Source organism: Grampus griseus, assembly GCF_964374135.1.
Source record: "Grampus griseus genome assembly, chromosome: 18".
Taxonomy (NCBI): domain Eukaryota; kingdom Metazoa; phylum Chordata; class Mammalia; order Artiodactyla; family Delphinidae; genus Grampus; species Grampus griseus.
In genome coordinates, this window is record NC_139012.1 from 79498467 (window position 1) to 79524224 (window position 25758).

General features: G+C 44.4%; 1 protein-coding gene across 1 annotated transcript in view; it reads left to right on the forward strand.

Annotated features, from left to right (window-relative positions):
• Positions 1-16423: 16423 nt before the first annotated feature.
• The window catches only part of ZMYM5 (zinc finger MYM-type containing 5), a gene marked incomplete at its 5' end in the record, with an annotated part of 33186 nt that continues 23851 nt past the window's right edge, over positions 16424-25758 (forward strand). The window contains 5 exons of the mRNA XM_082675645.1: positions 16424-16671; positions 16929-16985; positions 17618-17686; positions 24367-24856; positions 25095-25188. Of these exons, the coding sequence (XP_082531771.1) occupies positions 16424-16671; positions 16929-16985; positions 17618-17686; positions 24367-24856; positions 25095-25188 (958 nt within the window). The remainder of the gene's footprint in view (positions 16672-16928; positions 16986-17617; positions 17687-24366; positions 24857-25094; positions 25189-25758) is intronic.

Consider the following 25758-nt stretch of genomic DNA (forward strand, 5'->3'; position numbering starts at 1 on the left):
TCAACGTATTCAGTTTCTGATTGCAGTTTCTACAGAGCTAACTACATTTTTTTTTTTTTTTTGCGGTACACGGGCCTCTCACTGCCGTGGCCTCTCCCATTGCGGAGCACAGGCTCCGGACGCGCAGGCTCAGAGGCCATGGCTCACGGGCCCAGCCGCTCCGCGGCATGTGGGATCTTCCCGGACCGGGGCACGAACCCGTGTCCCCTGCATCGGCAGGCGGACTCTCAACCACTGCGCCACCAGGGAAGCCCAGAGCTAACTACACTTTTATCATAGGACCCAACAAATGCTCTCCTTGGCATTTACCCAAATGAGTTGAAAACTTATGTCCACACAGAAACCTGAACAAAAACATTTATAGCGGCTTTATTCATAGCTGCTAAAGCTGAAAACTTGTCTTTCAGTAGATGAGTGGACAAACTGTAGTACATCCATACTGTGGAATGTTCTCAGTGCTGAAAAGAAATGAGCTATGAAACCGTGAAAAGACATGGAGAAAACCTAAGTGCATATTGCTAAGTGAGAGAAGCTGATCTGAAAAACCACACGCAGTGTGATTCCAACCATGTGACCTCCTGGAAAAGACAAAACTATGGAGACAGTGAAAAGATCAGTGGCTGCCAGGTGGAGCACAGAGGACTTTTAGGGCAGTGAAACTCTTCTGCTTTATTCTAATGGTGGATATGTGTCATTATACAGGCACCAAAACCCACAGAACGTGCAACACCAGGAATGACTCCGAGTGTACACTGTAGACTCTGGGGATGAGAACGTCTCAGTGTAGGTTTACTGGTTGTAATAAAGGTCCCACTTTGTTTCACGGTGTCCATAGTGCAGAAGGCTTGTGGGCTCAGGGAGCACACGGGAAATGTCTGTATTTTCTGCTCAGTTGTGCTGTGAACCTAAAACTGCTCTGAGAAATAAAGTCTATCAACAAACACACACACGGTGGTTCCTCAAAAGCTAAACAGAGAATTACCCTGTGGCCCAGTCATTGGCCTCCCAGGTATGTATCCAGAAGAATTGAAAACAGGGATTTAAAGAGATAGTTGGACACTAAGTTACAATATTATTCACAGAAGGCAGAAACAACCCTAAGGTCCATGAGTAGTCGATGGATAGACAAAATGTGGTCCATCCACACGATGGAATATTTTTCAGCCACAAAAGGGCAGGCAGTTCTGTACACGTTACAACATGAACCTTGAAAATGTGCTCAGTGAAACAAGCCAGACACAAAAGGACAAGTATTTCACGAGTCCAGCCACATGGACCACCTAGAATAGTCACGTTCGTCGAGACAGAAAGGAAAATCGTGGTTACCAGGGACGAGGGAAGAACAAAACTGAGAGTTATTGCTAAGTGGGTGTTGGGTTTCTGTTTGGGATGACGAAGAATTTGGAAAGGGATGGTGGTGATGACTGCACAACATTGTGAATGTAATTAATACCACTGCACTGTACACGTGACATGATGAAAGTGGCAAATCTTAAGTTAAATATATTTTACCACAAATTTTTTAAAAGGGCAAAAGCACCACCTATTTCTCAAATTAGGGAAGATAAAATTCCCACACAAATAATACTGAGCATCTGTCAAAATTTTACTTGAATCATTAATGTGGATTTATATGAACAGTGATAAAAGGGATGCTGTCATGTGACTGCTAGATTATATGTAAAATCAGTGTTAATACGCTATAGCAAAATAAAACCAGAACCTTCGGGGTTATAGTCTTTACTAGTCAGGAAAAATTTATCACATTGTGTTATCCAGCTCAGGCTGCTGAAACCGAAGACCACAGTCTGGGTGGCTAACACAACAGACATTTATTCGTTCACAGTTTTGGAAGCTGGAAGCCAGAGACCAGGGTACCATCAGGATGGGCGCATGGTGAAGTCTGTCCTCCTGGCTTGCAGTGGCCGCCTTCGCACCGTGTCCACACCAGGCCTCCTTGCTCTCCTGCCCCTTCCTGCTCTTGTGAGGCCATCAGGCCTACCGGGCCGAGGCCCCGCCCAGTGACCTCACCTCACCTTCATTCCCTCCTTAGAGGCCCCACCTCCAAACAGTCACACAGGGGGTCAGGGCTTCAACAGAACTTGGTGGGGGACACAATTCAGTCCATGGCACACATCTTACTAGTTTTTTACAAGTTAACCTTTTTTTTTGGGGGGGGGGGGGCGAACATGCTACGTGGCTTGCGGGATCTCAATTCCCTGACCAGGGATTGAACCCAGGCCCTCGGCAGTGAAAGCCCGGAGTCCTAATCCCTGGACCACCAGGGAATTCCCAGGTTAATTTTTTTTGGGCTGCTTTGGGTCTTCATTGCTGCACGTGGGCTTTCTCTATTTGCGGCGAGTGGGGGCTGCTCTTCCTTACGGTGCACGGGCTTCTCACTGCGGTGGCTTCTCTTGTTGCGCAGCTCAGGCGCTAGGTGCGCGGGCTTCAGTGGTTGTGGCACGTGGCCCCTCATCATCTGTAAACAGCAATTTGTTATATTGCCGGAAGTAGAAGACACTAAGGCTAGCTCGTTGGAAAGTGCTAGAGCCAGATATTGTTATGTAATCACCTTTTTTTGTTTCCAAATTTTGGAAGATTTTCCTAAACAAAATAGATTATGGACATCTCTCCAGGTTAATTGATAAAGCTCTAATTCATTTTGATAGCTGAACGACTAATCCACAGTGCAAATGTTCTACAAATAATCTATTCCCCAATTATGGACTGACAGGGTTTTCTTCCAACTTTTTAGCACTGCAGGTGATGTGCTTTTATATCTTTGTGCATATATTTCTTGATATTGAAGCTCCAATTCCTATAAGATGGGTCCCAAGCAGGAATATCTAAACCAAGGGAAATAGATATTCTCATTTAAATGCTATGGCCACATCTCTTCATGAAGTTTGACAGTTTTAGGTGTAGTCCTGTACATATTTCTAACCTCGTTACGTCAAAACAACCCTAACAAGGGAGTTCCCTGGCGGTCCAGTGGTTAAGTCTCTGTGCTTCCACCGCCAGGGGCACAGGTTTAATCCCTTGTCGGGGAACTAAGATTCCACATGCCAAATGGCGTGACCTAAAACAAACAAAACCCTAACGAGATTAAAAATGCTGATATCCTGTTGACAGCTGTTGACATCCCATGAAAAGATGACAAGTATATTTCATGCCATGAACTTAATAACAAAGACTGCTCAAGCTCTGAAAATATAACCATATCTCTTTTGGTTTAGAGAAAATGTTAGTATTTTTCTGTTTTGTTTTTTTTTTTTTTAAAAAGCTCACACAGAACAACTAGGATGAAGAAAACAAAAATCCTCGGACGATATCTACAACCAAATTAGATGGTACAGCAACCCCAAGATCTCCAAAACACGAGCAGACAGCAGCGAGCCACCTAACGCTGCAAGAGGCAAATGGTATCAGCATGTGTGCCAGAGGGAGCAAGAGGAAGAAACAGCCCCAGAGAAAAGCAAAATCCCCAAAGACCAGTCGGTATTCCCAGGAAGGCCTGTGAGCCAATTTGAGAGCAGAATCTGAAACACCAGCGTTTTGTACCACGTGTTGTCAGTAAGATACAAAGGTGCTGAAAGAGACTGCCCCGCCAAACTCTCAAAACTAACCAGCCTAGTCTCTCTTCCTAGGAGTGTTAAAGATTTAAGCAGCTCAGGATCTAAGGAGGAAAATGAAAAAGAGAGTCCAGATAAAACAGGGTGGATTGCGAGGCAGTCCTTTTAGTCTCAGGTCAGCGGCCTTTTATTATTTAACTTTTCATAGAGGCAACAGAAGATGGCGCCATAGAGCTGTAAAGTCAGGAAAACAAATTACACCTCCCACCTTAAAGTTTGGGAAACTACTATAATGTAAGAATAAATAACTGAAACAGATCCATGCTGAATCTTACATAAGATTAATATTTTTTAAAAATAGAGAGTAAGAAACCAGATAAGTTCCCTAAAGAAAATAAAAGGAAGACATGCTTACAAAACAGACAGAAACAATGGCCTAGTGTTTCAAAACTAGTTAAAAGACATTAAAAATTATAAAGAATTGAAAAAACAATGTAAATAAGAACCAGAGAAAATCAGGGATGAAGTAACATAATTCAGAAAAGAAACATTTTAGGACCTTCTCTCGTGGTGCAGTGGTTAAGAATCTGCCTGCCAATGCAGGGGATACAGGTTTGAGCCCTGGTCCGGGAAGATCCCACATGCCATGGAGCAGCTATATATATATATATATATATATATATATATATATATATATATATATATATATATATATATATATATATATATATATAATTCAAGAAAATTTTGTACCAAAATTTAAAAATTGAAAGGACAACACTCTGCATCTGGGAAAACTGACCCTGAATGACATACATGGAAACATATTTTTTAAATTGTTAGACTTTTTAAAAAAGAAATGAAAAAGGAAATAGTCTCTGGGTTCCAAAGTACAAGTAATGAAAGAAAACTGATTGTCACCAGATATTCTGTTTTTTTTTTTTTTATTATTCATTTATTTATTTTTGGCTGCATTGGGTCTTCGTTGCTATGCGCGGGCTTTCTCTAGTTGCGGCGAGTGGGGGCTACTCTTCGTAGCGGTGCACGGGCTTCTCATTGTGGTGGCTTCTCTTGTTGCAGAGCACGGTCTCCAGGCACGCGAGCTTCAGTAGTTGTGGCATGTGGGCTCAGTAGCTGTGGCTCGCAGGCTCTAGATCTCAGGCTCAGTAGTTGTGGTGCACGGGCTTAGTTGCTCCGTGGCATGTGGGATCTTCCCGGACCAGGGCTTGAACCCGTGTCCCCTGCATTGGCAGGCAGATTCTTAACCACTGCGCACCAGGGAAACCCCAAACATGTTTTTGAAAACTACTCTCAGTAATTATGTTGGTGTTAGTGTTGTTATTGTTATTCTAAGTCTGTTTTATGCATATTATGGGCTACAGCATAAGAGGAGTTTCTAATTATATCACTCCTAATGTCCTTGAGAATGAATATTTTCAGTGTGAAAAAAGAAGGCACAGATCCACAATAGAATAGGTTGAGTGAACACCTTTAGTCCTAAATTTGAATTGACAGTATTGGTATGAACTCAAGAAGTGTTTCCTCTTTGCAGGGGAGGGAGTATAGATGGAGACAGATTTCCCAGCTTTGTCTATTGAAGCGCAAGGACTGGATGACTGATTCCAGGTCTTGGGTGGGAAATGTACACCGTGAGCCTGGAGTGTCTTGTCACCCGAGGTAGTGAGGACCATAGTCGTGTTATGTTTAAAGTACTTGAAAGCTAAATTGAAGAGGCTCCCACTTGACAAAGATAAGGCAATCTGAGCAGTAAATAAAATAATTTCCATAGACTGAAACACATCAGATATGTTTAAAAACATGAGCCCTTTATGATATTTCTTGTAAAAAAAATTGGTCACCTTTGATAGATATGAGGGCCTATTAGTTGTTGAATTGTAAGAGTTCGTCATATTTTCTGGATACTAGACCTTATTAGATATATGATTTGCAAATATTTTCTTGCATTCTATAGGTTGTCTTTTCACTTTCTTGACAATTGCCTTTGATACACAAGTTTTTAAATTTTTTTTTGTGTGTGTGGTATGCGGGCCTCTCACTGCTGTGGCCTCTCCCTTTGCAGAGCACAGTCTCTGGACGCGCAGGCTCAGCGGCCATGGCTCACGGGCCTAGCCGCTCCACGGCATGTGGGATCTTCCCGGACCGGGGCACGAACCTGTGTCCCCTGCATTGGCAGGCGGACTCTCAACCACTGCGCCACCAGGGAAGCCCAAGTTTTTTTTAATTTTGATGAGGTTCAAGTTATTTAATCTTTCATTGCTCAGGTTTTGGTCATGAAGATCTACCAAGGTCATGAAGATTTACCCTACGTTTTCTACTGAAAGTTTTATAGTTTTAGCTCTTTTATTTAGGTCATTAATCCATTTTGAGTTAATGTGTTTTTTGAGTTAATTTTTGTATATAAACCACTTGTAAAAATGTACACATTTCATTGTTTCCCATATAGACATCCAGTAGTCCAAGAATCACTTGTTGAAGAAACTATTCTTTTCCCAAATTGCCAGAGAAATTAGCAAGAAAAAGCAAAAAACAAGGCATGGATGTACCTTGAGGACATTATGCTAGGTGAAGTAAGCCAGTTACAAAAAGTCAAATACTGTATAATTCCACTTATATGTCAAAAATCATAAAGACAGAAAGTAAATGGTGGTTACCAGGAGCTGGGGGAGGGGAGAATGGACAGATGGTATTTAATGGGGGGCAGAGTTTCAGTTTTACAAGGTGAAATACGGGGCTGGATGGTGGTGGTTTCATAACAATATAAAGGTACTTAATACCATTGAACTGTACACTTAAAAATGGTAAATTATGGGAATTCCCTGGCTGTCAAGTGGTTAGGACTCCACACTTTCACTGCTGAGGGCGAGGCCAAAAAAATAAAAAGCTAAATTTTATGTCATGTGTATTTTACCACATAAAAAATTTTTTTAAGAAAGTTGTTTTTTTTGCGGTACGCGTGCCTCCCGCTGTTGTGGCCTCTCCCGTTGCGGAGCACAGGCTCCGGACGCGCAGGCTCAGCGGCCATGGCTCACGGGCCCAGCCGCTCCGCGGCACGTAGGACCTTCCCGGACCGGGGCACGAACCCGTGTCCCCTGCATTGGCAGGCGGACTCCCAACCACTGCGCCACCAGGGAAGCCCCTTAAGAAAATTTTTATGTGTCTGTTAAGAGATCCAAAAGGAAAAATTAGGGATAAGAAGGGTGAGGCAATATTTTTTTAAATAGTTGAGAATTTTCCAGTATTAAAGAAAGATATGAATTTCCAGAATGAAAAAGCATACTTAGTTCTGCACAAGATAATTAAAAGAAGTCCTCACAGCAAAAATCATAGTAAAGTGACAGAATATCTAAGACACAAAAATTTCCAAAAGAGAAATTAAAGTGTTTATACAAAAAAGTCAAATTATAATAATTATAAACTTCTCATTAGGTACAATACATATCTGAATATGATGCAATAGTATTTTTAATGTGCTGAGGAAAGATAATGGTCGACTTAGACCTCTATATCTACTTAAATGACGCCTCAAGAGTGAGAGCAGGGGCTTCCCTGGTGGCACAGTGGTTGAGAATCTGCCTGCCAATGCAGGGGACACGGGTTCGAGCCCTGGTCTGGGAAGATCTCACATGCCGCGGAGCAACTAGGCCCGTAAGCCACAACTACTGAGCCTGCGCGTCTGGAGCCTGTGCTCCGCAACAAGAGAGGCCGCGACAGTGAGAGGTCCGCGCACTGCGATGAAGAATGGCCCCCGCTCGCCGCAACTAGAGAAAGCCCTCGCACAGAAACGAAGACCCAACACAGCCAAAAATAAATAAATAAATAAATGTTTTTAAAAAATTAAAAAAAAAGAGTGAGAGCAAACACACACTTCCCATGACAGAGGCTGTGCGGTTTCCCCATTGACCCTCACTGAAAGAACGAATACATGCGATATTTCAACAAGCAGGAATATTAAACAAGAACCAAAAAGTGGCATTCAGGAAGCATGGTAGAGAAAGAACATGTGCATAAAAGAAAAAAAAAAGGAGAAGAAAAAAGAAAGAAAGCATATGTGTATATATGCTGGAAAATATAAATAATCATGCACTGCATGAATTAAAAGTGTGATAAGAATCATGTCTAATTGGAGGAGAGTTAAATTAAGGCAACCCCTGTGGCAAGAGGTGTAGGCCATGGCCTGGCGGTCAGCCTCCGTGGCTGAGGAGGCCACCAGGCAGCGGTGACAGCAGTGACAGCGGGCGGGCCAGGATGACGTCACCCAGGTTGGTTAGGACTGATGGCCTCTCATCTCCAAATTTATCCTTTTGCCTCCCAGGTGAAATGGGTTGGGGTCCTTTGGTGTTTTTTCTCCTCCAGCCTGCACGACGCCGAGGCGGTCGGCAGGGGGCGCGGGAGAGCGCACTGCAGGAAGGAAAGAACTCGCACCGGCTGGATGTTTGACCTCCAGGCCCCGCGCTGTACGCGAGGCCGCCTGCAGCCCGGGGGTGAGTAGATTTCCAGAAAGTTCTGCTGGTGCCGCCCTAACGAGCATTCTCCGACACTCTGAGAGTTATGGTCACACCACACCCTACAGACCCTGCTGGTGAGGGGTCTTCCTGGGGGCTCTGCTTAGCCTTGAAGGTGGCAGCCGCTCCTCACGCTGTCACTCTGGTCTCGTCCCTCCTCGCCAGCCAGTTGCTGTCACCCCGCCTCCTGTTCTAGGAGTGAGTCACACCTCGAGGGCCAGGAGCTCTTCAGACCGTCCTCACTTCCCGTGCTTCCCAGACCCCCTCAGGTGTGGTGGCTCGTGACTGACTCACAGGAAGTTATTATAGTCACGGTGTGTTACAGAGAAAGGAGACAGGTGAAATCCACCCAGGGCGAAGTACGGGGGTCCAAAGGCAGATCTCCGGTTGTTCTCCCCATGTGGGAACATGGGGGCATTGCCTCCCCGCCCCCGGGTGTGATAGCCAACCAGGCATCTCACCACACTCCTGGTGTCTGTTTTTATTAGCCATCAATCACACTCTGCCCCTGTGGGCAGAATTAACTTCTAGTCTCCAGCCCTTTCTGGTGGCTGGGCTGATCCTCTGTCTCCACTTCCTCCTGAGCTTGGAACGGATGTGGCACAGCCAAAGCCCCCATCCTAAATCACACTCTCAGACTGTCTGGTGGCCAAAGCTCCAGGCAGACAAAGACTCCCCTTACTTCGTAGACCAAGAGATCAACTCCCAAGAGCTGAGGGTAAAGGCCAGACCTCCGTTCACTACACACCTGTTACAGTTTATAAATTTTTATAATACTTTATTAGTTGGAATATTTATAGAGAGAATCTTTGTATTAGTAATTTCCTAATTCTGAGATAGTTTCTACAGAAAAAAAATCAATTATTTCTCTTTAGTTACCAGTTTTCAAGATGATGAATTATTTTACAATTATCCGTCTAAGGGATTATTTTATTAGGATGTGATTAACTCAGGGATTAAAACATACATGATGGTTTTAATCCTCTGTAGTTATCATTTATTGATGGTCATAATGTGTCACCCTGGTCATTTCAGCTTTGCTCCTAAGCCCTTTCGCTATGATCTGAGTCAACCTTCATGTTTCCTCGCTCTCTGTTATGACAAGATGTTCCAGGATCATCTGATACATTTCCTGCCCCACACCTGATGCAGTCATTTCTCCAGGGAGCCTGAGGGTTTTTGGGGGGGGTTTTAGTGTGTGTGGTGGTGTTTTTTTTTTGCGGTATGCAGGCCTCTCACTGTTGTGACCTCTCCCGCTGCGGAGCTCCGGACGCTCAGGCTCAGCGGCTCCGGACGCGCAGGCTCAGCAGCCACGGCTCACGAGCCCAGCCGCTCCGCGGCATGTGGGATCTTCCCGGACCGGGGCACGAACCCACGTCCCCTGCATTGGCAGGCGGACTCTCAACCATTGCACCACCAGGGAAGCCCCGAGCCTGGGCTTTTTAGTGGAAAACGATTTTAGTGTGACTCGAGCCTCACCAGCGGCACATGGCAGAGGTGATGGATATTACCCTCTTAATTATTATTATATAAGGACCCCTCTTAGCAGACTGCAGAGATATTCTCTTTGCTGGCTCAGTGAAATGAGCGCTTATTTGGGGGGAACCTACATGCCCAGGACTCGTGGGCCACCTCCAGGATTTCCAGACAGCTTCTAGCTGACAGCCAGCAAAAAGCTGGGGCCCTCAGTCAGACAGCCTTCGGAAAATGAATGCTGTAAATGCCTGAATGACCTTGGAAGTGGGGTCTTCCCCAGTCACGCCTACAGGTGAGAATGCAGCCTCCCCGGCCCCCGATCCCTAACTGTAGCCTCGTGAGACCCCGAAGCAGAGGACTCAGCTAAGTCCTACCTGGGTTTCCAACCCAAAGACACGGGGGAATAATCATTGCGTTCTTTTTAATTAAAAAATATATAATTTCATAGTTTTGGATAACAGAAGTCCAAAATCAGTTTACCGGGCCAAACGCGAGGTGTTGGCGGGGCTGCATTCCCTCTGCAGGTTCAGGCCCAAACCCATTCCTTACCACTTCCAGCTTCTGGCGGGCACCGCGCACCTTCACTTGGAGCCACTGCATTCCAACGTTTACCTCCATGGTCACGTTGCTTTCTTCTCTCTGTGTGTCAGATCTTACACGGATCCCTCGTATAAGGATACATGTGACTGCACTTAGGGCCCTCACTGATTCTCCGATAATCTGCCTAACTCAAGACCCTTAATTCAATTACATTTGCAAACCTTTGCCGTATAAAGAAACAGTTACAGACTGCAGGGATTAGAAACTGATATCTTTGGGAGACATTATTCAGTCTACTACAGTTAGTGAGACCCATTTAAAGTTGGCTCATGTGTACTTTTTAAAAACTTTTTATTCAAGTTTTTTTTTTTTAATTACACAGTATTCAGGTTGTCTGTCTCTCCATGTGTGAGTTTTGGCAGGTTGTGTCTTTCAAGGAATTGGTCTATTTCAAGTAGGTTATGCCCAAATTTAATTGGTTTCTGCTCTAATTCTTATTTCTTGTTTTCTGCTTACTTTTTATTTAATGTGCTTTTCTTTTTCTAGTTTCCTTAGATGGAAACTTCTTTGACTAATTGTAGATCTTTCTTCTTTTCCAGCATATGCGTTCAGTGCTATAAATTTCACTCTAAGTACTACGTTCACTGTATCCCACAAATTTTGGTAAGTTGTATTTCCATTTTCATTTAGTTCAAAATACTTTAGTTTCTTTTGGGATTTCTTCTTTGACTCATGTTATCCAAAAGTGTGTTGTTTAGTCCCCGTTTGTTTGGGGATTTTTCCAGTTATCTTTCTGTTATTTAATTCTAGGTTAATTACACTGTGGTCTAAGATTAGACACTGTAGAATTTCTATTCTTTTAAATTTAAGGTGTGTTCAATGACCCAGAAAGTGATCTACCCATATGAGCTTGGGAAGAATGTACACGTTAAGAGCTGTAAGTCTTCTTGGAAAATCGACTTATTAATGCCCTTCTTTACCCCTTTTTTTTTTCCCAATATTTATTTATTTGGCTGCGCCTGGTCTTAGTTGCGGCCCTCGGGATCTTAGTTGTGGCATGTGTGTTCTAGTCCCCTGACTAGGGATTGAACCCGGCCCCCACTGGGAGCATGGAGTCTTTTTTTTTTTTCACATCTTTATTGGAGTATAATTGCTTTACAATGGTGTGCTAGTTTCTGCTTTATAACAAAGTGAATCAGCTATACACACACATATATCCTCATATCTCCTCCCTCTTGCGTCTCCCTCCCACCCTCCCTATCCCACCCCTCTATGTGGTCACAAAGCACAGAGCTGATCTCCCTGTGCTATGCGGCTTCTTCCCACTAGCTATTTTACATTTGGTAGTGTATATATGTCCATGCCCCTCTCTTGCTTCGTCCTAGCTTACCCTTCCCAAGTTCATTCTCTACGTCTGGAAGCACGGAGTCTTAACCACTGGACCATCAGGGAAGGCCCTACCCCTGTCTTTTGCCTTTTGGTATGCCTTATATGTCTCGATTGCCAGACATAATATGCTGGGTGAAAGGAACTGCTGTGATTAGGCCCTTTGTAATGAGGTGGGGAGAGAGGGGAAGCCATCCAAAGCCCTATGACTGGGTCTTGGTCTTAAGGAGCCTGTGAACTGGGGACTGTGAACTTCACAAGCGTTTTCTGTTGTTTTATTTCTTCACATTTCCCGGGAGAGGATGGTCAGGGTGGGCTGGAGTTGGATATTTGCCTTCTCTCAGGTGAGAGGCCAGAGGGGGCTGAAGCTGGGTGTTTCCCTTCCCCCAGGTCAGGTTAGGCTCTGGTTACATAGTTTCTCCTGAGGGCAGGTTGTTAAAAAGAACGGTGTGCTCTGGCTTCAAAACAGTTCCCTTTCCCTGCCCACTGCAGGAAGCAAGAAGGGATTTTTCCTGATATTTACTGTAAGAACCTGGTCAAGCTCCTGGATGTAAAACTCACAGAACTGTGCCCACCCCCTTCCCCGACTGGGTCCTCTTCAGCTTTTTAACTCTCAAAATTATCCACACTGAGGGACTTCCCTGGTGGTCCAGTGGTTAAGAAGCTGCCTTCCAACACAGGGGACACAGGTTCTTTCGGGGAACTAAGATCCCACATGTTGCCAGGCAACTAAGCCCGCGTGCCACAACTAGAGAGTCCACGCAGCCAAAAATAAAAATAAATAAATATTAAAAAAAAATTATCCACACTGAGCCTCCAGCCACTCTTCAGGTTTTCCGACCATAGCACTGGTTCCCATGGGCAGTTCCACTCCCGGTCTTGCTCCGGCCAACCAGGGCTCCCTGTGTTGGACGGTCTGTTCCTCCAGTCCTGAGGGATGTGGTTTGCCTTGTGTCCTCAACTCACTTATGGATCCTGGTAGAGTTGTCGATTTTCCGGTCTATTTAGCTTTTCATTTGTTTTTAGGACAAAGTGGCAACTTCCAAGTGCCTTAGATGTGGAATCAGAAATTGAACCCTGACATTCTTCCTTGTAGTTTTGATTTACTGTGCTCTAGTGATTACTGATATTGAGCATCCTGTCATGTGCTATTGGCAACTTGTATATCTTCTTTGGAGAAATGTCTATTTATGTCCTTTGCCAGTTTATAATTGGGCTGTTTTTTGCTACTGAGTTTCAGGAGTTCTCTATATATTCTGGATATTAATCCCTCACAGATACATGATTTGCAAATATTTTCTCTCTTTCTGTGAGTTGCCTTTTTACTCTGTTGATAGTGTCTTTTGATGCCCCCCAAATTTAATTTTCATGAAGTCCAGTTTGCTTTATCTTTTGTTACCTGTGTTTTTGGTGTCATATCCAAGAAATGATTGCCAAATCAATATTGTGAAGCTTTTACACAATGTTGTTTTCTAAGAGTTTTAGCTCTTACATTTAGGTTTTGATCCATTTTGAGCTAATTTTCTATGTGTTGTTGGGTAATGGTCTAGCTTCATTTTTCTGCATGTGAATATCTGGTTTTCCCAGCACCATTTATTGTAAACACTCTTCTTTTGTCATTGAATGGTCTTGGCACCCTTGTCAAAAATCATTGACAATGTATGACTGAGTTTATTTCTGGATTCTGTTGCATTGTTCTATATGTCTAACTTTGTGCCAGTGTCACACTGTTTTCTGTTTGTTTTTTTAATTGAAGTATGTTGATTTACAATGTTTTGTTAATTACTCTGTACAGTAAGGTGATTCAGTTATACATATATGTTTTTTTAAATATTCTTTTCCATTATGGTTTATCACAGGATATTGAATATAGTTCTCTGTGCTATACAGTAGGACCTTTTTGTTTATCCATTCTATATATAAAAGCTTACATCTGTTAACACCAACCTCCCACTCTATCCCTCCCTCAACCCCCTCCCCCTTGGCAACCACCAGTCTGTTCTCTATGTCTGTGATTCTATTTCTCCTTCATAGATAGGTTCATTTGTGTCATTTCTAAAAATTTTTTTATTTATTTTTGGCTGCGTCGGGTCTTAGTTGCAGCATGTGGGATCTTCGTTGAGGCATGCAATATCTTTCATTGCTGCACGCAGGCTTTCTCTAGTTGCAGAGAGCGGGGGTTACTCTTCATTGCGGTGCACGGGCTTCTCATTGCGGTGGTTTCTCTTGCTGCAGAGCACAGGCTCTAGGCATGCGGGTCTCAGTAGTTGTGGCTCTCGGGCTCTAGAGCACAGGCTCAGTAGTTGTGGCGCACGGGCTTAGTTGCTCCGTGGCATGTGGGATCTTCCCGGACCAGGGCTCGAACCCGTGTCCCCTGCATTGGCAGGTGGGTTCTTAACCACTGCGCCACCAGGGAAGTCTGGTTACTGAACTTTTATAGTAAGTTTTGAAGTCAGGAAGTGTCAGTCATCCAGCTTTCTTCTTTTCCAAGATTGTTTTGACACTTTGGAGTCCCTTGAGACTCCATATGAATTTCAGAATGGATTTTTCTATTTCTGTAAAAATGTCACTGAGATTTTGATAAAGATTGCATTAAATCTACAGATTGCTTTGGGTAACACTGACATCTTAACAATATTAAGTCTTCCAATCCGTGACCATAGGATGTCTATTTATTTATGTCTTTTTAAATTTACTTCAGCAATGTTTTGTAGTTTTCATTGTATGAGTCTTTCATCTACTTGATTATGTTCGTTAGGTATTTTATTCTTTTTGATTCTACTGTAAATGGAATTATTTTGTTGTTGTTGTTGTTTTGGCTGCACCGTGCCACTTGCGGGATCTTAGTTCCCCGACCCAGGATTGAACCCAGGCGACCACAGTGAAAGCGTCAAGTTCTAACCACTGGACTGCCAGGGAATTCCCTGGAATTGTTTTCTTAATATCCTTTACAGGTTGTTCACTGTTAGTGTACAGAAATGCAACTGATTTTTGGGGTTTGAGTTCGTATTCTGTTACTCTGCTGAATTCATTTATTAGTTTTTTAAAAAATTATTTATTTTTGGCTGCATTGGGTCTTAGTTGCGGCACGTGGGATCTTTGTTGAGGCATGCAGCATCTTTTGTTGCCGCATGCAGGCTCTTCATTGTGGGGCGCGGGCTTCTCTCTAGTTGTGGCCTGCAGGCTCCAAGGCACATGTAGTTTGTGGCACACAGGCTCTCTAGTTGAGGTGCACAAGCTCAGTAGTTGTGGCATGCAGGCGTAGTTGCCCCTCGGTATGTGGGATCTTAGTTCCCTGACCAGGGATGGAACCCGCGATCCGTGCATTGTAAGGTGGATCCTTTACCACTGGACCACCAGGCAAGTCCCCATTTGTTAGTTCTAAAAGCTTTTTTTCTGGAGTCTTTAGGGTTTTGTGTATGTAAGATTATATGATCTGCAAAGAGAGATCATTTTACTTCTTCCTTTTCAATTTGGATATCTTTCCTTTCTTTTTCTTACCTAATTGCTCTGGTTAGAACTTCCAGTACTATGTTTAATAGTAGTGGTGAAAGCGGCATGCTTGCCTTGTTCCCGTTCCTAGAGGAAAAGCTTTCAGTCCTTTACCATTGAGAATGATGTTAGCTGAGGTTTTTCATACATGACTTTTATTCTGTGGTGGTAGTTTCCTTCTCTTCCTAGTTAGTTGAGTGGTTTTATCATGAAGGGTGTTTCTGCATTTTCTGAATCAAGATGGTCTTGACGGTACAGTAAGTACCACAGGACTTAGATTACACGGGACTCTCATCAATCCATTAACAGTGCTTTTGTCTTCGTTGATCTGTGTCTGTCACTCAGTAAACCCGTGCCTTTACCAGTCTCCAGAAGAAATAATCAAAGGGGGCTCAATCTGTTTTTAAAAAAGAAGGAAAATCATGTTAGCCGTGTTTCCAGAAATCATGGTCATACGGTGTTTCACCAACTTCTATTAAAACCAACAGTGTCGGCTGCAGTCCCACCGACTGCCGCCAGGGCCGCCTCCCCGCTCACCTCCTACGTGACACCTCGGGACCCGCACAGCCCGTGATGTGCGCCCGGGACATAGGTGGTAGACGACGAACAAAAGCAGAGACCCGCCGCCCAGGTGGCTCCTTGGTCGGAGCTCGCCCGACCCGGCCCAGCCCGGTCCGCACCTGCGCTCCCTCCCGCCGCGGAGCCGGCCCGGGGCCTCGTCCGCCTGGGGGCCGACGAGGGCAGAGGCTCGGGGGCCGGCCCAGCCCTTCCGACAGGCGGGCGCCCCGCTCGTGGACCCGCAGCCGCCTCCATCTTGGCTGGCGGAGGCGGGAGCGGCATCCGGGCCGGGCCCCGTCGCGCCGGCCGGGGCCAGGTGTGGAGCCGGCAGAGGGCGCTGTCCTCGCGTCCGGGCGGCGGGACCCAGCCCGGGCCGGGACGAGTCGGAGTTGCCCCGAGTTCCGCCCGCGGCCCCGACAAGATGGAGGACGTCGTCTCCTCCCGCAGCCATGACGGGAGCGAGGGACGCCTCCCCACCAGGCTGAGGCGAGGGAGAGCGCTTCCAGCCTTCGGAGCGCGCGGGCACCCCCGCCGCCGGCCTCTCGGCCCCCGGCTCCCGCCCGCGTCACCGCAGCCCCTGCCCGCTCGGCCCTCACGGGGCTCCCAGACACTGGACAGGGAGGGGGTGGGGGACATCGAGGCCGCGGCGATCCTCGGGCGGCGTCCCTCGCAGACGCTGCGGGGGCAGACGCTGCGGGGGCAGACGCTGCGGGGGCAGGCGGCCCGGCTCAGGCCCTCGGGCCGCCTGGGGCCAAGCCGAGGCAGGTGCAGCGGGCACGCCCGTCTGCGACCCGACTCTCACGGGTCGGGCCGGGGTGGAGCCGGGAAGGAGGAGGTGGGGGTGGAATAGAGGTGCGGGGGTGTGGCCTGCGCCTGATGGACGGGGCGTCGGACCACCCCCTCGAGGGGGGGGGTCCTGGAGACAGGTGGGCGCAGCCAATGGGCGGGCCCGAGCCGCCCGGCCCGCCCTCCCCTGCCCCCAATGAGGGCGTGGGGGCGGGGCCTTCCGGGCCGCGCCGCGACGCCGCAGTCGCAGCGTCCGCCTCCTCACCAGCGCTAAAGCCGGGACTGGACGGAGCGGAGTTGCGTTTGTTGCCCAAGGCGCGGGGTCTGGGGGCGGGGAGGTTCGTTCCGCGAAGCCGCAGCCAGAACCGGGTGAGGCTTGTCTCCGCCTAGGCTCCAGCCCAGAACCGCCGACAGTGGGGTTGGCCGGGAGCGGCGCAGCCTCCGGAGGCGGAGGCGGAGGCGCCGGGAGGCGGAGATGGGTGAGGGCGGCCCCCGGAGCCTCCCACTGACGCGGGACAGGCGCCCCGCGGCGCGGCCGCCGTTGCCGCTAGCGCGTCGGCGTCTCGGGCTGCCGGCGGCTCCGCTGATGTCCCAGGCGCCTTGGCGGGCGGCCCGCGGGCTGCGGGGGTGCTGGCGCGGCCGCGAGGGCCGGGTGAGGCGGCCGCCGGCGGGTGGAGTCGCTCGGGGCCGCCCGGGGCGGGGGCCGGCGGCGGGGGGGAGGGGCGCCTCCGTGGGTGCTCGGGGCAGCGCTCGCACCGTCCTGGCGGCGGCGACGGCGCGAGGTCCCCAAGTTTGGCGGCGAGGGCGCGGAACCCCCGCGCCGGTCCCCTCCTCTGCCGCCGGGGCCGCGGCGCGCCGCGTCTTCTCGTCACAGTTTATCTGGGCGAGTTTCTAATGGCGGACGCGGAGCGGGCAGGTCTCGGGCTCCGGGCCAGTGCGGGGGTTTCCGCCCCGCGGCGACGCGAGTTGCCCGCGAGTGGGTCCGGGCGCGACGGGGACGGCGGAGGGTGGGCAGCATCGGGGGCTAGGATTCCCCGCTGGCGTCCAGATTGCGCTCGCCCTCCACCTCCCTCCTGTTGTTCATAGGGACCGTGTAGTCTCTTGTGGTCGTGGCGGGGCCTTGCTGTTTGTACCTGGCGTCTCGGCGGCATTGCGTTGGGGGAGGGGGGGAGAGCGCGGAGACGCCTTGACCTCTTGTCCCTTTGCTCCGTCTCGCTGGTGGTTACGAGCCGGTGCTGCGTCCAGGTTGGCTAGCACTAAATCATTTGTCATTCTTCGTTCTAGGACCAGGAATCGCCTTCAGGCCAGTCTGGTGGACGTTTGTCTGAAGCTGAGGAGGACCGCGCCGCCACTGTGAGTAGTTGTCCCCGCGTTTCTGTCCAGTACCGTGAGCGCCGCGCCAGGGTGCGCCTCTGTGGCGCTTGCCTTTCTTTCTCTTACCTTCAGCGGGTTTCTGGGGCGGGCCCTGTCGCCAGAGCCAGGCCAGGCTGAACCCTGGGAACGCACTGGGAGCGGGCGCTGACATTTCACACCGCTTGTATTGTCTAGGGTTCTAAAACAAGAGTTAAAGGTAGCTCCGTTTTTAATGCTTTCTGGTTAGCTTTGGGGTTTTTTTGGCCTTCTTATGGATAGAAATAATTTTTTTCTTCATCGCTGGATTAAGAAAAATTACTGAATGTACTGTTGTTAGGTCGACGGAGGCGATACTTCTGTGTGAGTTTGTCGTCTCTTTGAGGAAGATTTATTTGTGTTTACGCACCCTGGCAGCTCTCTAGCCAGGGTCAAGTCAGGAGATAGTCTTTAAAAAAAAAAAAAGAGGAGATAATCTAGTTCTCACCCTAGCCGTGATTCTGAGACTGACCACGGAATTGGTAGTGACAGCCTCCATTATGAAGTTAATGTGTTGTTTCCTTGTTACTAAGAAGTAACCTATGTGCTGTTCACTTTGGTGCAATAAAATGCCCAGTGCTCTGTCAGCTGTTCAGTTAATGGCTTTAACACCAATCCTTGCCTGAATCAATAATTTTATTAAGAGTCTGAAAATGATGTGTTTTTTTCCCTAAATCTGATTCTCCATGTATTATCTGGGATTCTGTATAGTCTTAGGTCCTGCCTATTTTGTCCTTTTGGATCAGTTTTCCACTGGTCATCAAAAAGAAACCTGTGATTAGTGCATCTCTCATAGTAGTGTTCCTGCCTTCCCTCTGCCCTTGTAAATCCTTGACAAACTTGGCTTTGCACATAGGCTGTTAGGCGTCGCAGCACACTTCATTAGTTAGACAGCTTTTAGGAATGGATATTGTTTCAACTGGGTAATGTTCATCGGGTATCTGAAGTGCTGATATTTCACGTTACTTGATAGTTTTGTGAGATGAAGGGATGTGGGTAGGATGCTAGAGCTATGAGGGACCTTCATAGGGAAAGGGAACTAGCAGGGACTTAAAGACTGGCGGGAGATCAAGTCACTGACTCAGGTATTACCACTTAGAAAAGCCACTTTCTCAGCAGTGTGTTCCTAGCGTAGTTGAGCGCAGTGTGCAAAGGACTAGGTTTAGTGCCAGCCATATTGGGGTTCACATCTCTGCTTTCTTACTACTTTGGCAAGTGCAAACTAAGTAAGAGTCAATAAATGCATCTTTATAGATGCACATCTTATTCAATTAAATACATTTTTATTATGCACATTTTATAAGTGAGTAAATTGTGTCTGTCTTCCCGATTGCTATGAAGATTGTAAATCGCCGCCTAGCACATAAGTTATGTGGGACACACACATACACACACACACACACACAGAGTTAATGGTGGCTGCAATTCTTATCTTTGTTTTGTTTCCTGATATTTCTTCCGCTTTATCTTACTGAGTTTTCCATTTCTGCTAAGCTTTTCATTTCCAAAAGCTCTTTTTTATACTAGAAATATTAGTTTTATATGGTCTTTGCTTGTCATGTGTCTGTCTAGAGTACTAATAGTTTGTGGGTTTTCATTTTACGTTTTCTTTTTCCTGCCTTTTCTTCTTTCCTTTGTGTTTTTTTTTTTTTCTCTCTCTTTTAACAACTAATTTTCTTATTAGAAGCTTTTTCCAGATAGTTCATAGTTCTTGACAGGTCTACTCATGATTAAGAATTGGGAAATGGAGAATAGATTGGAAGAGTGAATGGAACTTTCAGCTTGGAGCTTCACTGTAGGATGGTTCTTTTTTGGCCAGTTGATGGAGAATCTTTAAAGTCGTTATTTTTAGGTCTTTCCTTTTTTCGTGTTCCTAATTCCACAGAAAGGAGTGTTTCTGAGAAAGAAGTTTTCCAGGGAATAATAGTCTGCTGCTTGCAAGATAGAAGTCTGGATGCCAGCTCTCTGGAAATCAAGTGAGAGAGGGGGCATTTCATATGCATGCTATTGAAGCATTCACCAGTGTCTGGTGAACCTGAGACAAAGACCTTATGTTCTATTCTCTCCAAAGAATAAAAGTCTAGAACTTGGGCCAGGGTGGGGAAGGACCTGTCATCACCAAAATAGAGGGAGGGAAGAGATTTGGGATTTCACATCCTCCTGTTTTAGCCACCTGCTCCTTAGTCCCGTGATATCTGGAGCTATAGGCTTTGAGTCTCGTGAAGATTCTGAGCATAAGTCAGGATATTTCTCAGCCTTTTCCATCACTATTTTAGAGTTTGGCTATCTCAGCAGAGTTGGTTAACTGCTTATCCACCTGCTCTTTAGCTTATCAAATTTTGTTCCTTTTGTTTCTTCTTTTTGTTTTTCTTTTCCTTGTCAGTAGGAACTTTACTGTTGTTATGGAGGTTTTAGAAGGGATTGAAGTTAGTTGTGTGTGATCAGTCTACAGTCTTAATCCCTACTAGGCTATTGATTTCTAGATAGTAGTTTTGTATTTAGACACTTAAGTAATTCTCTTGCTGTTTGTCATAACTGTTCATTTGATTTTTCTTTTTTCCTGTTTCATTACATTTGTGAGTAAAACCTCCAGAATCATCATACATTTTTATTTTGTTTCTGATTTTAAATGGGAATGCTTGTAGTATATACTCACTATCATGAAGCTGGCTTTGGAATTGATATTATTTTTAGGTAAATATATAAATATTTTAATATTAAGAAAGATCTGTTCTGTGACAATATTAAGTCCAGAGGTGCTGTAGAACATGTCATAAAACTCATTAGTGTTCAACAGGTTGTTGTAGCATGCATCCTTTATCTTTTATAGAGCCGTAAAAATATAGGTGTGCTTATAGGTGGCCAAAAAATAAACCTTTGAAGCAATAATTAAATAATTGAAAATACTTTCTTGGTGATTTTAACATTTGAAGACTCATGAGCAGGTTAGTTTACCGTTCTCATCACATACTAATCTTGTCATATTAATATCTCACCATTTCTATTTTAGCAGCTGTTTTTTTAACTGATTCATTTTAATATGTAAGTTTTACTTAATTGTACACAAACATAATTGAATATTGAATGGCTACTAAATTATTCAATTGGTTTTTTTTTTAATAGAAGGTGATCTCAAGAAAATTCATGATACTCAGTTATATCTTAAGAATTCAGCAGAAATTTTTACAACTTTAAAAAACCATATTTAAGGGGCTTCCCTGGTGGCGCAGTGGTTGAGAGTCTGCCTGCCAATGCAGGGGACACGGGTTTGTGCCTCGGTCCGGGAAGATCCCACATGCCGCGGAGCGGCTGGGCCCGTGAGCCATGGCCGCCGGGCCTGCGCGTCCGGAGCCTGTGCTCTGCAACGGGAGAGGCCACAACAGTGAGAGGCCCGCGTACCGCAAAAAAAAAAAAACATATTTAAAAAACTAACACTGAACTGCACTCTTAAAAATGATTAAAATGGCATTTTATGTTGTATATATTTTACCATAATTTTTGAAAAAAAAGATAATTGTAGCAACCTTTAGGAAATAAAAACTGCTATGAGATGTTACTAAAAGTAAACACAATAGGGCAAACTACCCTTATTTGTGTCTTTGTTTTACTGTTAACTCTTGTTTTTACCCCTAATTAAATACTTTCTTAACTTTGCAGGGTTGTTACCCATAACCTAGAGATAGTTTGCATTTAAGAGTCTTGCTGGGGTTTCAGCCTAACTTTCTGTTCTTAGGACAACTTTTTTTTTGTCCTGCACTGCGAGGCTTGTGAGATCTCAGTTTCCCGACCAGGGATTGAACCGTGGGCCACAGCAATGAAAGCCTGGAATCCTAACCACTAGGCCACCAGGGAACGCCCATTAGATTCTGCACTTCTCTGTGTGGATTTTCCTTTGATTTTATATTAATTTTCATTGCATCAAAATGAAGATCGATTAAACATTAAATAGTTGTAGATGAATAAGATACCCCAGGAAGAGTAGGTAAATATTTAAGATTAACTAGACATTTGTTGAAATCCTAAGGTGTAGGCAAAGTATTTGCCTGAATACCCTCTCAGTGGAGAGGGATTTAACATTTTTTGCACTCTGTAATATGTCCAGGCAGAGAGACTAGGGACTTGCAAGTTCACTTATCACAATTAAAACCTCAGAGTCCTTTTTATCCCCATTTGCAGTTTATAGTTTAGAAAAGTAAAACTCGGGCTTCCCTGGTGGCGCAGTGGTTGAGAATCTGCCTGCTAATGCAGGGGACACGGGTTCGAGCCCTGGTCTGGGAGGATCCCACATGCCGCGGAGCAACTAGGCCCGTGAGCCACAACTACTGAGCCTGCGCGTCTGGAGCCTGTGCTCCGCAACAAGAGAGGCTGCGATAGTGAGAGGCCCGCGCACCGCGACGAAGAGTGGCCCCTGCTTGCCACAACTAGAGAAAGCCCACGCACAGAAACGTAGACCCAACACAGCAAAAATAAATTAATTAATTAAAAAACTCCTACCCCCTAACATCTTTAAAAAAAAAAAGTAAAACTCAATGAAGTGAGGTAATTGGCTCAGTGTCTTAGCTAAACTATAACTTTTTCTCTTTTTAGATAATGTTATAGAAATGGTTAAAACTTTTTTGTAGTCTTATGTTTATGGAATTAAGAAAGTGTTTGATGGTTAAATTATATACACAATGACTTCTGATAGTGGTTAGGGTTAGGTTTTAATTTTTTTACAATCTGGAATTTGAAAATAGGTGAATACTTAAATCTTTTATCAGAAATAGATGACTACAATGAGCTGAGCATAAAGAATGCTCTTTCTGTTATTTCCTTTGGGAAGATTAAAATAGGGCCTAACAGCCACCAGAGGGTACTGTGGAGTCAGCTATAGCTCTTTTCCAGAAATTGTTCTTTTTTGTTCTAGGTTTATTCAAATACAGAAAGGACAGAGAGAATTCGTATATAACAGCTCTTACATTTCATAATTCAGTTTAGGCTGAATTATTGCCTCTTTTCTCTGAAAGTCAACCACATAATAAGCTTACTGGATGAGTGTTAACCATGATCTTAATTTTTGTATTTCCTTTATAACCCTTTTAAACTGGTTCCTTAGATTTGTTATTTATCTTTGAACTAGAGTTATTTGAATGTTGATTTTGTTTTAATGAATTCACTCATCTTAATAAAACAAGTAATTTTTAAAAAAATTGTATACAGTAATTGCATATAATGTAGTGGCTGTGAAATAGATTATAGAGTCAGATTTCTTGGATTTGAGTCCTGACTCTACCCTTTCCAGCAGTGGAGACTTGGGCGGGCCAGGTGGATTACTTATCTTCTTATCTTCTGAGTCTTAGTTTCCTGATGGGTAAAATGGGAAAAAGAATAGTTCCTGCCTCACCTTTATAAGCATTTACTGAATTGCTATATTTAACGGCATAGCGCCTATTAAGAATAAACATTACAGAATGTATGACTGTAAGTACTATCACTTAAAATTAGTTGGGAAAATTTTAGAATAGAATGTTACTTAGTATATTTCAATATGAGATGTTTAAAATTGAATGATGACTGCTGTATGAGTGACTTTTCTTTATTATTCAACACCCATACAGATCCTACCTCCTTCACTGTCTTGAGCTTCTGAGAAAATTGAAGCCAGGATGTATAAACTTACCTCAGCTTTCCATCTATTATTTCTACATACTTACATACGTTCTAATTACAACTGGACAAAACCTTGAACAGCATGGGTTTGGACTGCACGGATCCACTTACACATAGATCTTTTTCAGTAAATACTATAGTACTGCACGATCCAGGGTTGGTTGAATCTGCGGATATGGAACCTTGGATTCGGAGGGCTAACTGTGGGACTTGAGCATCCATGGATATCCTGGGACCAGTCCCTCCGTGGACACCAAGGGACAGCCATACACTTACCTTTTCCCCTCTCGCTTTTGAGATAAAGGTGACTTTTGTTCATGATCAGTTTCACTACCAGCTGTGCACGCACTCCTCTTCCTCTTCTCTCATCTGCTTTCAGAGCTGTGCTTCATTGGTCGGTCACTTCTCCAGATTCTTCCAACTATGTCTCTGCTGGATCCTTTCGTTTGTCATTCTCTAGTGCATAGTAGGTACACAGAGGTGTTTGCTGAATAAAACAAAGTGGCTAAGAATTTGGAGCCTAGAGTTAGAGCCCTGAGTTTGAGTCCTATTTGGCCTTACCCAGATTCGTTTCCTAATCTGTAAAATGAATTGAATTATATCTACATCATGGGTTTTTCAGAATTTTGTATAAAAAACCTATAGCATAGTGTCTGGTGATTCCTCAACAAGGACAAAAAAAAAAAAGATTCAGAAAGGTTTAATGTTGGAAGCAGAGAATTTGAAAAACAATGACAGAAGACCCTAGGGAAATAGAGTTTGGACAATATCATAGTCATTTTAGTAGATAAAAGTATATTTAGTATAATGATTGTTTTTGGACCCTGAGTTATTGGTAATTGATGGAATTATTTTGAACAATTTTCTGTTTCAAGGAAGGACTTAGATAAAATCACATAAAATAATTTAAAATTTCACTTGTGCTATTTAATTGCAATAAAATGCAATGATCATAGTACACTAGAACTTTTTTTTCTCTTCTCTCTCTGTTATAGGTTCTTTGGCATAGATAAATGTTCAGCGGGAGGATTAGACTTGACTGAACAGACTCCTGTTTTATTAGGGAGTAAAGCCATGGCAACTAGTTTCATGGACATGGCATTTGGTGACCCAGCTAGTCCTTTAGTTAATAGATCTAGAAACTCGTCAGCAGAGGATGATGATGATGATGTTGTATTTATTGAATCTATACAACCTCCTTCAAGTTCTGCTCCAGTAATAGCTGATCAAAGAAATTTTATATTTGCTGCATCAAGAAATGAAAAGCTACAAGGAAATTATTCCATAATTCTTCCTTCCTCAAGAGGTTTGGCTTCTCAGAAGGGAAGTATAAGTGAGACAATTGTCATTGATGATGAAGAGGACATGGAAACAAATGGAAAGGAAAAGACAATTTCTTCTAGTTTTATTGAATGGGCACTTCCTGGAAGTAAAAACAGAACCAAAGATTTGGATTTCTCCACTTCCAGTCTTTCAAGAAGTAAGGTAAATGCTGGAATGGGTAATGGTGTTATCACTACAGAATCGACTCTGAAATTCATATTACTAATGTTACAACCTTAGAAAGAGGTATTAAGCTCTGAATGATGGGCGAGATATGAACTTAATGATTACAAATATAACATCACTATAGAATACCAGCTTGGGAGATGTCGCTAACGGACTGCAGTCGAGTAACTTTGGTGTTAATATGCAAACATACACCCCGTCTTTAACTTCACAGACCAAGACTGCAGTAGGACCTTTTAATCCTGGTAGAATGAATGTGGCAGGAGACGTTTTTCAGAACGGAGGATTTACAGCTCATCACAATCCTGGTAAGCAGTAAGTGATAGTAAATATTTTCTTTCCACCCTAAGTAAATAAACTTTTGGCTGTTACTTTTAGTACCTATATCTATTTTATTCTATATGTGAAATATTTTTTGTCAACTTTCATATTAAAATAGAATTTTTTGCTAAATAAAACTGTGCAGTCTACTCTATTTTACCCAATGTGATTTATATGTGAAGTGTTTTAATTGAAAACTCCCATAACTACTACCTCCATCTTTGTTTACTAGCATCTTTATTTTAATGTAAAAGTCATAGAATAAAAAGATGGATAGTGAACTAAAGGATTAAAGTAATAATTACATAACAATTAAATTTTATTTAATTTGTAATTACATAATCTGACCTTTCAATTTTTGCTTTTCAAGTGTTTACTTTTAGACTGCTTGTCTCTGATTTTTGGTTTTAAATCAGCATTTTATTAGTTGCTTCATTTTAAATTTAGAAAACTTTCTTACCTTTAAATCAGAGACTTGTTTTTTTCCCCTATTTTTTGGCCGCACCACGTGGCATACAGGATCTTAGTTCCCTGACCAGGGATTGAACCCCTGCAGT